At 38.3% G+C, this 13,661-nt stretch overlaps 1 protein-coding gene across 3 annotated transcripts; it reads left to right on the top strand.

Annotated features, from left to right (window-relative positions):
- Nucleotides 1-50: 50 nt before the first annotated feature.
- arhgap22a (Rho GTPase activating protein 22a) lies at nt 51-13,105 on the top strand. Of its 3 annotated transcripts, XM_028006424.1 has the most exons (11): nt 51-246; nt 486-586; nt 4,872-5,068; nt 5,821-5,908; nt 8,008-8,136; nt 8,251-8,461; nt 8,559-8,691; nt 8,781-8,854; nt 9,770-9,891; nt 10,279-11,254; nt 11,338-13,105. In XM_028006424.1, exons 2-11 carry the CDS (start codon nt 535-537, stop codon nt 11,555-11,557), a joined length of 2,202 nt encoding a protein of 733 aa, XP_027862225.1. In that variant the 5' UTR covers nt 51-246; nt 486-534; the 3' UTR covers nt 11,558-13,105. The 3 variants fall into 3 exon arrangements, with proteins under 3 accessions (XP_027862225.1, XP_027862226.1, XP_027862227.1); XM_028006425.1 differs by lacking the exon at nt 51-246 and having other exon boundaries at nt 348-586; XM_028006426.1 differs by lacking the exons at nt 51-246; nt 486-586 and adding an exon at nt 1,721-2,509.
- The last annotated feature ends 556 nt before the right edge of the window (nt 13,106-13,661 follow it).

Below are 13,661 nucleotides of genomic sequence, written 5' to 3'. Positions count from 1 at the left end.
AATTTTCTTTCAAGTCATCAGTTTTCACTTCTCCATCAGCGCAGCTCACTTCCTCTGTGGATGATTCAGTGCAGGAACACTGTAGGAGAGCATTTCACGTTTAGATTTTCTTTTTAGTTTTTTATATATACAGATGGGTAACTCCAATGAAAGAGGCTACCTAGAACTATGTGAGCAATCTTGAGCTGCAAACAGAGCCTTTCTTAAGAATAGGAGTTGTCTGGGAAACCCAGCCGAACTGACATGGCAAGTAATCCTCGCATGATCGTCTCTACTTCCTTCTGCTAGAGTCTATTCACATCAGCATTCCTTAGCCACGTGTTATTTGTGTTAATTATGGCGACTATAGTGCTTCTTTCTCTGTGTGAACATCATTTGAGTTTGAGTTGTAGCTTGTTTATAGGCTGGAGAAACACAATGTTGGAAATGACATTATTTGGGCCCCGAGACTAATGGATTTGCATGTGTTTTTGTCGTGGCTTCAGAAATGGCGACATTTGAAAAGGACATAACTGTACAGACGAGCTCAGTGTCATGAAGTCATCCAGAACTCTTCAGATCCGAAAAAATTCAAAACAACAATCAGGTGAGGCACAGAGATTAGTTTGGTTTTGTAAATAATTATGTCAGGTAAGGATTTTTGTTGCTTTAGCCTATCTGCTAAAATCAATGGCAATTACTTCACAATAGTTGTATTAGTACTAATTTGCTTTTACTCCTCTCTAAAGCCTTTAATTAGTGTGATTGGTAATTTGTCTTTAATAACTACAAAGTGCTGAAGCCTTAGAAAGCTTTTTGTGCTAATAGCTTCTATGTGCTGCATTTTGTGTGCCAGCCTGATGAAAAACATTTAAACATTTTAACACATCCATTGACAGCAAACCAGAAAGAAACAAGAACATCACTCCCCTGAGTGTTGTGGCTCCGACCACACAGACTACAGAGCGCCTGAGAAGTGTAGCAGTTTTTGTCAGACTGTAAACCTCATCCTGAATGAGTCAGGGTCCTGGCTGTCAGTGATGTACAGAGCACATCTCCTACCAAAACTGAGTAGCCCTCTTTTCATGTTCAATTGATGATACAGTTGCACAGAAATATTTTATACAAAAAAATAAATTACAAACAATGTTTGTGGAAATGTCTGTTCTACAAAACAAAATTTATTTATGGATAACCTTTTTGCCTCGTTCTATTTGAAATCAAGCTAATAATTGAATTTTTGACTGCCTAGATGATGTATGGTATGCAAATGAAAGGTAAAGACTAAAACATAGAGAAAAGAAAAGTAGGAGCTCAAAGAGCAGCGAGGACTGAAATACTTAGTTCATGTTGGTTTTGATAAAAATACGTAACATAACTAAAGCCAGTTCTCAACCTAAATCTAAATTAAATTTTTATTTTTGCCAAACATAACCATAGTTTTGTCTTGCTGAGTCACTTTTTTATGTATTTTGTTTGTTTTGTGACAATCTAACTATTTAATTTCCCATCTGAAGATCCTTCTTCTTACTGTGTCCATCAATTGACAAGATGAGCAACAGCGCTGGTCCATTTCAGGCAGTGATGTCAAGGGAGCTTGGTTGTCAGATCTACAAGTGCTTTGTTGATTTGGAGAAGGTTTATGTCCCCTGAGATCTTTTGAATGGTTTACTGAAAAAGTATGGGATACAGAACTGTTTTAAAGTCTTTGCATTCCTTATATAGGCTTAATTGGTTTTGAAAAAAAAAGCTAAATACTTGCAAGTTTGAGCTGTTTTCAGTGTGAAATTTAGTTTTTCATTGAGTTTTTCTCTCAATGAAAATTTGGTGAAATAACAACTTTCACCTGAAAAAATCCATCATTCAGATAGCATTGCCTTATACTGAAGTAGTACAGAGAATGCAAAGTGGTCAGTGAGAACAATGCCATGTCTACTGGTTCTGCAACATTTACTGCTGAGAACGTTGCCCATTAATATAAATATATTGATCTGAGGTTTTACTTCAGGCAAGCATCAGACCAAATCTCCATGGACAGATTACAGGGAGCAGAGGCTATGAAACAGACTGGAGCAAAATTAAGAAATAGGTGACAAGATAGAGGACACATAGTCGGACATATTTATAGAAGGTGAGAAACTGATACTGCAAGTGTGCGGCAAAAGGCGGAGAAACCGATAGGGAGCGAAAAGAGAGGCAGTGGGTTGGGCTTTAGGTATGGGAGAACAACGGCACATCAGGGCAGTGGGACAGAGACGGAATCAGAGAAACGAGAAGAGAGGAGGGAGAGGAGAGTGCATGCTTAAGTGCCTGTAAGTGTGTATGCGTGAGTGATTGCATGTATCAGTATGAAATCAGAGTGAGATGCCGGGAGAGGATGAGGAGTAACAGGGTGAGGCAACTGCAAGAGGCGCTAAGTGTGTTTGTGTGTGAGGGTTAGTGTGTGAGGGATGCAGTCATGTCTCTGTGAGAGGGAGCAGCACAGCAACGGTAACCATGCTGAGCCCCAAGATAAAACAGGCACGCCGGGGTAAGCACAATCCCTCCTCCTTTTCTCTTCCTTTTACTCTCTCTGTCACTCCTGCTTTCTCATGTCTTCCTCTCACTGTCTCTGCAAAGCTCCATCTGTTATGTCTTTATAATATTCCCGGCTGTTAGTGCTTTCATTGATAAAGGCATCAGTGTGAGTGCTTCAATACTATAGTTAAATCTGCACACTATGCTAGTTTGCATCCTAGGTCATCATTGTAAACTGTAATTTGCAGAGTTTTATTTAATTTTATTTTCCAAAGTCCTTGAACCTTCAGTTTTTCCCAGTATTCAGTAATAGTTAATATGCTCTACTACAGGGGTGATCTAATCTGTCATGTCTCCCACAATTGATTAAATTATTACCCATCAAATTTGATTTTGCTGTACATGGGTTGTAGTAAACATGGCTGCTGGCAGCCTTCAACAATGCCCTGCACATCCTATGTGTTTTTCAGGGTGTACCCCAGCTGGTTGGTTGCAGCTCTTAACAGGTGACAAATTCTAGATCGGAGCAACTCTTGACTCTCTTCCTCCTCTAAAATCACAACAGCTGACTGTCAAACATAGTTCCTCTAATGCAGAGGAAAATCCATGTATGCGAACAAATGGAAAAAGCAGGCCAGTGTGAATGTGCAGAGATGGATATGGAAGCTGTAAATCAGATGAACAGCTCCTGCCTCAGAAGTTGTAATGAAGCAGAGTATAGATACTTGGTGTGGTCTTCACTGCAGGTGGTTCCTGGATCATTCATGCATGCTGTTTTAAGTGGAGTGGCTTGTAGTTGTTGCCCTTCCTCCTGGCATTTCCATTAAAGTATCTTTACTTTTCATCTGGCTAAAAATGAAAACCCTTGAAGATTTTAAATTCACTAATCGAGCATGCTGCTGAAGTCAGATCCATGGCAGATGACCCATTTCCATACCCAAAACCGCAGACAGATTTGTAATTTGTAAGATGAAAAACACTAAAAAAATCAATAAAATAGACAAAAAAAAGAAATTATCACTGCAATCTATCTTTCACACACACCTCACTCATGATGAAAATAACTAACTTTGGAGTTTTCCTTCTTCTGCAAAATCTTCCACACTGAAGAGTGTTCATATAAACTCACACTTTCATATGAACTTGCAGTTCACTATGATGTATTCACTGATTGTGAAAAATCAGTTCCTCCTTTAGATTTTCTGTCGCTGTAATGAAGATGTCCAAGATGTGGCCATGTCTGCTATAAATATAGGTCATGCTCCGCCTGCTTCTGATGTCAGCATACAGTTTTACTAATGACTGCTCTGTGAACGTTACAGTCTTCTCTCCTCTCAGCATGTATGACACTGCAAAAAGAAAGGACATCCAGAAAGAGGAGAAACTGAAGTCCAAACACAGAGCTGATATACGAGACTGGATGAGGCAGGAGGGAGAAATGGAAAGAGAGATTTCTGTCCAGGCCCTTACAGATACCTTCCCTGCTGTCCTCAGCAGAATGCAGGATGCAATTAAAAGCAAAAAAAGACGCCATTGATTCCTCCCGTTTTTCTTTCCCTCTCCCACTGCATTCTGCTTATGTCTCTCCATGACTCCCTGGGGATTATTACACTGGCACTGCTTTTTGCTCTAGAGATTCGGCATATAGATGCTAATATATAATCCATACTTGTAATTACTCTGTGCCATGTGAAGAACAATATGATCCAAAGCAGAGGTGTCCTGTCTGCAGTGGTGCAACTCCAAGCTTGTTTATTGGTATTTGAAGGAAACAAATAAAATCTACAAAACATGTAAAGCCTGGATTTCAGTTAAAGGTGTGGTATCTGGCATTGTCCAGATACCCCAGCAAGATTTTATTTGAAAAAAATGTTTTCATTCACTGCACAGTTATATGCTACTCTGTGTTGGTTTATCAGATCAATTCCAAACAAAAGGCATTGAACTTTGTGGTTGTATATCCAGTACCAACGCTATGTCCATTTAAAACAAATGTAGAGAAAATTACACAACTCTACCAACTGAGAAACACAAAGGTCCTTTAAATCAAGGCTAAAATCCCATTTGTTTAGAGTTGCCTTTGTTTAATAAAGAGAGAACATCAATTTTCTCATTTATTACTTTTCTTTATTTTTTCATTAATGTGACATTTCCTTTTTGTTTGTTTATTGTGTTATGTTTTTTAGCGTGTTAAGAATTTTATCTGCCTTGTTGCTACAATGGGCTATGCGAAATAGAACTGACTTGATTTAACTTATTCTATAAAAAGTGAAAAAGTTCAAATGGGATGACAATTTCCTCAGGGTACTGTGTCCTTATTGTAATTCTGATTATCTTAATACCTCAATGTTACCTCAATGTTTGTGTCCATGCAGCACGATCCAAGAGCATGGTGCTTGGAGAATTGTCTCGACTCTCCAGGCCTTGCTCTCCTCAGGATCAAGAGAAACCCTTGAAGGCAGGCTGGCTGAAGAGGCAGAGAAGTATCATGAAAAACTGGCAGCTGCGATGGTTTGTCCTGAGGTCTGAAGCTCTGTACTTTTACAAAGACCAAGATGAAAGCAAGGCACAGGTGATAATACCAACAACAAAAAAATCACATGCAGTGGGTACAAACATGATACACCACAATTAAAGTGCCTTTTTTTAGTAAAATGTTACGTGTTCCCCATCGTCTGAGCTAAGAAACATGGTTGGAAAAAAAAAGGTTTTATCTTCCAAACAAAACATCAAGCTTTGGCAACAACAACTCCAAATCCCTTTTCAAAGATGTGCTACGGTTTGATAAAAAACAGAAATTGAGCAACAATATCAAAAGACTTATTTGTCAAAAACAATATTCCACCTCAAAAGAAAACCATGCTTGCCATGGAAGCATGGTAGGGGACCCATCATGCAGTGTGGATCCTAGAAAAGAATACTACAAAAGACTTAGCAAGTCCTATAACAAACAAGTAGCTTAAGAGTGTACATGCTCATCCAAAGTAATACAACAGCTTGATTTTGATTTAAAATGTTACATACAGTGTTTTGTATTATGTTAAGACCTATTCATTAGTAATGCTTTAAGAAACTGGTTTGTCATATAAGAGGCTGACTTTTAGCCATCTTACGGTACATCCGGAACCACCCCAGGGATAAGTAGATGAAGAGAAGTTCCCCTGAGTCATTCTTGCTTTAATCTCAATTACCTCTCGCTGTTGGACAGTTGCCCAGCATCCTGTATGCTCACTACTCCACAATGTTTAACATGCACTTCACATTCAAGTCTACCCCTCTGCTTGTCTTTCCCTCTATCTCACTGCTGTTTCATTTCTCCTACAGGGCTGCATTCCTCTTCAGGGCAGTCAGGTCAATGAGGTCTCAGCCCATCAAGATGAGCCAGGTCGCCATCTTTTTGAAATTGTTCCAGGTGAGTTGGCAGAGTACCATGTCTGTTGTGTAAAGTTGTACAGTAATCCTTATTTAAGGGATACTTGAACAAGGATTCCAACTATCATTTTTCATAATTATTGTTCAAAACACATTTTAAAATATAAATAGAGATATTTGTTTTAAGATTTTATGCGGGATTTGACTTTATTTCAAAAACATCTAAAATTCCACATTCATATGAAGAAACCACGGTTTCAGTTGTTATTGCTATTGCAAAAGGTACTGAAATGTGTAGAATGTGTTTATTTGTATTGCCGGCTACTTAATCTATTCCTCTGAAACATGAATGTGGTTTGTTTTTGACAGCCACAGTAGATGGTCATTGTTGGTATGACATTTGTACCTAGTATAAATTATCCCACTTAATACACAGCAAATCATATTCTTGTCACCAGTAATAATTCTGAAATGACCAGAATACCTCTGGTCATTTATGTTTACAGAGGTATTCATGATTTGCTCAATGATTTCTAAGTCATCCAGGCCATTTCTCAGCTGACCAGGTGATGCTGGTGAATCTTAATTTGCAGAGATTCTGTCTTGACCAAAGCTCTGGAGATTTTTAAAATATATATTAACTCATTGCGATATTGCTCCTGCTCTGATAACTTTGCTTTAGTTTTTTTTTGTGGCCCCAAAGTGGTGGATCAAATTTTCTTTGCACATAAGACAAATGGTAAACAGCCTGTCCTTGTGTAGTACTTTATCAAGTCCAGAGCACCCCAAAATGCTTTGCACTACATGCCATGCTCCTTCAGTCAATGTATTTTAACCCTATTTGAAAACATAACAAAATTGATAGTATTTTTAAAATTTAAATTTTCATGGTCTCTGTCTTGTGTTTTACCTTTTGTGCAGCACTATGGTCTACCATATGTATTTTTAACTGCTTTATGAATAGATATGGTAAGGTAAGCTACACATGGGCATTTTTTTCAAACTGCATTGCAGCTAATTTGCAAAACAAAATTATTTTTAAACTGTGTAAATGATATTTCTAATTCTAAATATTTGTAGTTCTTTCCTATTATTCGTTTCACTTAACACTGGACTAAAACAACAGATGCCTTGCAAGACCTTTGGATCTTTTCCACATATTAGCTGATGCCTTTTTTTATGTCTTTACACAGGTATGCTTTTGGTTCGTACATGAACTTGAAATAAATATTCCTTTAATGGTGTTTCTTTGCAAGATTCTTACTGTCAAAGTGCACCTTTCCTACCTTTCCCCAATAATTCACAACCTTCCACTAAGTGTAGGTTTCAGATTGCCTCACAGTGGCATGAAAACCACACGCTTTTCTATGTGATTTTGGTAAATTGCATACAAAAGCACAGAAATTATGCTTAGAAAGTAATTTGTAAAATGTGGGTTTATATTTGCAAAATCCCACCCAATTTTAATATAGGAAATGCAGCCAGTGTTTGTATTATGGAGATAGTAGAGTGAGAAAATACAGAGGGCAGATTCCTGGACAGAAAGAACTGAGTGAGAGGCATGATGCAGTAGCTGCTGCTGTCTCCAGGGAACACAACCCTTTCTAGGTTGGTTCCCCTACACACAAAGCACACTATAAACCGCAATGCAGGGCATAACAATAAGTGCACATAATCATATGTAAAAATCCAATTCCCGAAAGCATATGTTGGCCTGCCGTACCACTAATAAAAAATTTTTATGCCTGTATTCCAAATTTTGTTTTATTTTCTTTCCAAAGTTAGGTAGTCCTTTATGTTCACAAAGGCACTTAAAGGGAAGTCAAAGCTGTCGTGAGATAAAACAAATGCCAAAGCGAAATGTCAAACAGGATGATCTCCTGCTGACTGAACTAACAAGAAAGAGACTGAGCTCATGCCATGCTTTGTACTTTACATGGGCACTTGGTTTTCAAAGGTTATTGAAAACACTGGTACTGATAATTATTGATTGACTGATAACTTAGTATTAGTCTTTTACATAAAATCCCAAAAATGGAGTGAGTGGTGGAAGTGTGATAAAATGTCCAAGAGACATAAAAAGTGTTAGGAACTGTATCCCATTTTATCTTTTTTATTCCCTCTAATCTGTGTTTTCAGGGGGAGCTGGAGAAAAGGATCGTAGTAACACAGGTCATGAATCATTCCTGCTAATGGCCAACTCACAGAGTGACATGGAAGAATGGGTCAGAGCCATACGCAGAGCCATCTGGGCTCCACTTGGTGGAGGTGTGATTACATCAACACACATTTCTATTAATCCACTAAACAACACTCTTTTGGAGTGCGCATAACAGAAAATATAAATCTATTAGCTTAGTTTTTTGTGTTGTGTGACTGCAGGTGTTTTCGGTCAGCATCTACAGGCGATAATGTCATATGAGTCACAGTGTGGCCCTCAGCGAGTGGTCCCCGTTTTAGTCGAAATGTGTGCGAGCTTTATACGTGAACAAGGACTCAAGGAGGAGGGTCTTTTCAGAGCACCTGGGCAGACCAATCATGTTCGAGAACTGCAGGATGTTTTTGACCGTGGCAAAATCCCTGTTTTCGACAGGTGAGAGAGCAGAAGGGGTCATATTATGCGTACAACATGTTATTCCATTATGCATGTTAGTTGTTATTTTAAAATGTACACCATTTTCCCCCTACAGTTCCACAGACGTCCACACAGTGGCATCACTGTTAAAGCTGTACATACGAGAGCTGCCAGAGCCTATAATCCCATTCTCCAAATACACACAGTTTCTATCCTGTGCTCAGCTTCTTAGCAAGGACAAAGAAACGGTACAATTCTCATTTGAACTCTTTTCATCTTATTGTTTCAACGTTTTCCTGGACATGAACATGTCATTTGGTTGATTCTTTTGTTAAAGGCCATCACAGAACTAAGTAAACAGGTGAAATCCCTCCCTCAGGTCAACTACAACCTCTTGAAATACATCTGCAAGTAAGTTTAACTTATGCATCTGTGAAAGTATTTTGTTGTGATTGCAATAGTCTTGTTGCCACTTTATGATTTAGAAATCTGAGAAATTACTTTCATTCACACCCACATCATTGTCACCAGAGGACATCATTGACTTCATGATGTCTATTCTGTCTTCTGAATCACTAAATAACAGGCTGAGCCCACACACACCAACCACATAACTCAACCCTTCTTTCAATAGCTGTAGCAGAAACAATGGCCTTAACATTTCTGAAATAATTTTGATTCTGCCAGCCACTTGGTGTAGGCTATAATACCAATCACAAAAAGACTCAGGTTTTGTTGAAAAACTAAGTCCAGAATTCATCATTTTAAAGCTTTGAGCCACATAAGGGATCTATAAGTTATATTTTAAAAAATGTTAACATCAGCAAACATACAAACAGAAACTAGCTTATACAAAAGACGTTACTCACCTTAGCTGTTATGCTAGTTTTGAACTGAAAGCTTCAAACAGTATGTTAGCTAACAGTAGCTAATCACTGCTATCACCTTCTATGTTATCTGCAGCTTACATTCAGATGTGAGTTAAAATGGTAAAATTAGCATGCTAGCTTTCCTTATAAAACACTGGTGAGGTAATCTACAAATGTCTAGGTTGCTACTAAAATTAGCCAACCATGCAACAGCTGTTACAAACTGCATTGTACAGCTATGATTCAAATATAGGCCTATGCCATTGTGCTTACTGTTGCAGCTATATATACTCTGATGTCACGCACAAAAGACATCAGAGTATTCTTGATTGGTTATTTATCAATAGCTAAAATATTGTGGTTAGCTAATAAGCAGTTTTGGTGTGTTGATTAACAGTTGCATACAGCAAACATTAACTAATGCTATATACTGCTGTTCTTCTGGTTATCTTTTCAGGTTTTTGGATGAGGTTCAGTTGCAGTCCATTGACAATAAGATGAGCGTTCAGAACTTGGCCACCGTTTTTGGACCTAATATTCTTCGGCCAAGAGTGGAGGATCCTGTTACAATGATGGAAGGTTGGAGATTATTTAGCATAAGCTACACAAATCCGGCTTACCATTATGACCACTGGCAGGTTGCATAATTATCTGTTCTTTATGGCACCTGTTATTGGGTGGGCACATATTTTGTACTCAAAGTTGATGTGCTAGCAACAAATGTTGTCCAAGAGACAAACAACTTGTGGTGAACTGGCAATAGGTGTATGGGCAGCCAAACCACATTATTGTAAGTAGTGATCAAAGACTACACCTGAGGTGTCAGGACTGTTTTTGCAACAAAAGGTTTAGGAAGTTGGTCATAATGTGATGCCTGATATGTGAAAGCCAATTTGTATCTCTTTAACACCTTCCATTTAATGCTCACTACATGTCTCAAGTATTGATATTTTCTAATGTATCTAGGAAGTTCCCAAGTGCAACATTTGATGACTGTCCTGATCAGTGAACACTTGCGACTATACCCAAATGAGGATTCCAAAACTGACATCAAATCTCTCCCACCCCAACATGAGCTCAAACGATCCAAAGTACAATGGGTTTCACAAGAAGAAACTGACCTACCAAATACTACAAGTGTAAACTCTACAAATCTCAAAGAAAACCACACACCTTCCAGTGTTTTGATGGACAGTGAGCTGCCTACATCAAATCCTCTTGCATGTGAGAAGGATGAGAACAGCCAGTCTAAGGGCAATGATGTAAACACACTGAATGAAAAAGCAGATGAAAAAGAAAATATCAAAACTGAAGGGGAAAGCGAAGTTGCTGTTAGCCCAAGCAAACAGGCCAAAGCTCTACCTTCATGGAGGTGCTCCTTCAAGGGCAATGTAGTCTCTGGAGGGTCAAAGGGGAAAATGGGAGGCTCAGCAGGGGACGTGTCGGCATCTGGTGGGAGCAACTGGCTGATGAATGGTCTGTCATCCCTCCGAGCACATAGACGCACGACCTCGTCCGGTGAAAGAGTGAAAGACTCTACATTGTCTCTTAAGGATTCAACCCAGTCTCTTAAAGAAACCACTCTACAACTCAAGGACACACAAAGAGACTATGACCTAGAATCCCCTCAAACATCCCACTCTCACAGAGTTCTCCACAAATCTCACAGACTCTCTGCCTATGACAATGTAGCTCCTTCCAGCCTAAGCCTGCCTGCTGACACTTCGTCTATCTGGACACCCTTTAAGATCTCGCTGTTGGACACAGAAGGAAGCAATAAGTCAACAAAGCTAGAACAAGATGAAGAGAGAAACACTGAGGTGAGAAATGGTACAAATGATGAGGAAGTTGCAGGAACAAATGAAGAAATCCCAAACAAGCTGACCCAACTAAAGCAGGAGCTGAAAACACAGAAAGTGAACTATGAAACCCGCATTCGCAAGTAAGACTTATCAATTTATACTGACTTACTCAAATATCATCAAATTTGCTAAATTAATAATGCATCTTTCTCTCTCCTTTGAGGCTGGAGGAGTCCTGTTCGAAATACCAGTGCCAGGTAAGCCGCCTCGAAGAGGACCTGGACCAGGAGAGGAAGAAGTGTCACATGTTGGAGATCCGACTCAGGAATTCAGAGCGGGCACATCAGGATGCAGAAAACCGAAACATTCTCCTCCAGAGAGAAATGGAGGAATTCTTTAAGACTTTTGGAGATCTAACAACAGGAGCAGCAAGGACCAACTAGACCTGACCAAACTGCCTTTATTTGGTCCTGCAGGCACTCAGTTACTGGGAGGACCAACCAGTCTCAAAGCTTTTTAGAAAACTTACCTCTAGTGCAATGCTGATAGCCATGTTTTCCACTTCAGTATGGCTGTCATGTGCCTATGCGGACCAGTACTGGTGCCAAACAAGAACTTCCCTGGACCAAGAATGAATTTTGTCATTCCATAAAATATATCTCAAGAATACAGTCTAAATTTCTGCCTGAATGACAAGGAATCCTAAAGTGCTGTAGCATTACCATCCATACAATTTTAAGTCCTGTTTCATCTTGACTTCGAATGAAAGAAAAATGTAAGACTTTAACAGTAACTTTCTTAGTTGGGTGATTTCAGATTTATAGGTCAAAAGCCACTCAGCTAACCTTTCGAAAAATCATGCCACTTGAGGATGGCTTTGTTGACAGTGTTTGTCGAACTCTAAGTAGACTGCTACATCATACAATAGGTACTAGATAGCATTTTTTGTTTCTTCAAAATGTACCTGCACTAATGCTAAGAGAAGTTGTGAAGGACTGTTTTGGCAGCATTGCCTTTTAAACAATATCCTAGTGCATCACAATAAATTATAATATCACCAAAAGGGTAATTCTATTCAAAACTTTAAACTCATTAAACACAGAGAAATATGCAGTATTTCAAGTGTTCATTTCTGATATATTTGATAACGGCTCACGCAAACCCAAAATTCACATTGTCAAAAAATGTTATATTACATATGACAATAAGAAGAATGTTTAATAGGAAAATTTCTGCATACTGAAACTGCCTGTTATTATGCAATATATGGACTCAATACATGACTTGTGTTCCTTGTGCATGAATACTACCTCCCAAGGCTGTGTTTTGGTTCTTCATCTTTTTCTACTGAACCATTTCTTCCACTCAACTTTCCTGAATGAAAGCTTGTCATCAGTCAGACAAAATGACAATTTCTCTATGAAAACCTTTTTAAAAATGTGTCTAAAATAATTTAATTTTATAGAAAATGTGAGTTATTAAAGCTTTAAGCAGTTCAAAATGAATAGAAATGAATGCTTGAAATATATGACTTTGCATGTTCACATTGGATTCACATTTTAAAATCAGTTACTCAAATAAATTAACTTTTCAAAGTCAATTAATTTATTGAGATGCACCCAAATGTGAGTAAAATCTTACTGAAGGTAGTGCCTGACTTGTAATGAAAGAACAGATGACTCAGGACGACTCTCATAATCTACAAAGTGCATTTAGGGAGATGGTACTAAAGGGTTAAAAGCTGGAGCCATTGAGAATCTGAGCCATGAAACATATCCAGAGCTCACCATGGCAGAGATTGGAAAAGAAGCACTTTATGATGCTCAGAAAACTCATCTTCAGTCAAATGCAGACAGATCTCTGGCTACACTAGTTCAAAAACTATATTACTTAAAACAGAAACAAAATGGATATGAATATCCCCAAATCCGATGTACATTATGTACTAGATGTCTTCTAGCTTGAAATAAATAATGTGAAACAAAATAAAATCTTCTTAGCTTTTGTTTTCAGTCAATATGTACCACTATATTGTATATTTAAAAATGAAAGTGTCTGAGTGGTTAATGGTATGAAGTCATGGAACTGAGGAGAATCTGAGAACCACTGAACTGAGTAAGGGCACTTTATACGGAAAAGGGTGGAGTGACGTATTTGGACTTAGTTTCTGATGTCTTAAATTATAGTACCCTACTCTAGTCATTGAAGACATTACAGATTTGGACAAATTTATTGTCTGGTAACAATGTGCAGATGCTATAGAAGCAGCCACCAATTAAATTAGTGTCAGAGCTGCACAATCTTACATTGAAAATTTGAGAAAAACACAAAATGAGTACATCTGCCATTAAGAAATAATTGTTAACCAAATCACAAACGGACCATTTATATGTACCCTTAACAATGCCTTTAATATACACATACCTGAAGTTGTTTTATGATGCTTTACTTATTCAAGTTAATGAGCAAGAGCATCTAATTTGTCCTAGAGAACTGTGCTTCTGTTTAACTGACTTAGTAGAACAGCTCATAGAGTCACCTGATGGT

This window comes from Xiphophorus couchianus, chromosome 22, assembly GCF_001444195.1.
Source record: "Xiphophorus couchianus chromosome 22, X_couchianus-1.0, whole genome shotgun sequence".
NCBI lineage: Eukaryota > Metazoa > Chordata > Actinopteri > Cyprinodontiformes > Poeciliidae > Xiphophorus > Xiphophorus couchianus.
Note: the sequence above shows the minus strand (reverse complement) of the source record. Positions and strands in the feature narration are given on the sequence as shown.

Excerpts from the sequence above, each read along its gene's own strand:
- arhgap22a (XM_028006424.1), top strand. The coding sequence starts at position 535 with ATGAAGTCATCCAGAACTCTTCAGATCCGAAAAAATTCAAAACAACAA. Across the intron at positions 8,137-8,250 it reads CTGGGCTCCACTTGGTGGAG|GTGTTTTCGGTCAGCATCTA; the intron begins GTGTGATTACAT and ends GTGTGACTGCAG. Across the intron at positions 11,255-11,337 it reads TATGAAACCCGCATTCGCAA|GCTGGAGGAGTCCTGTTCGA; the intron begins GTAAGACTTATC and ends CTCTCCTTTGAG.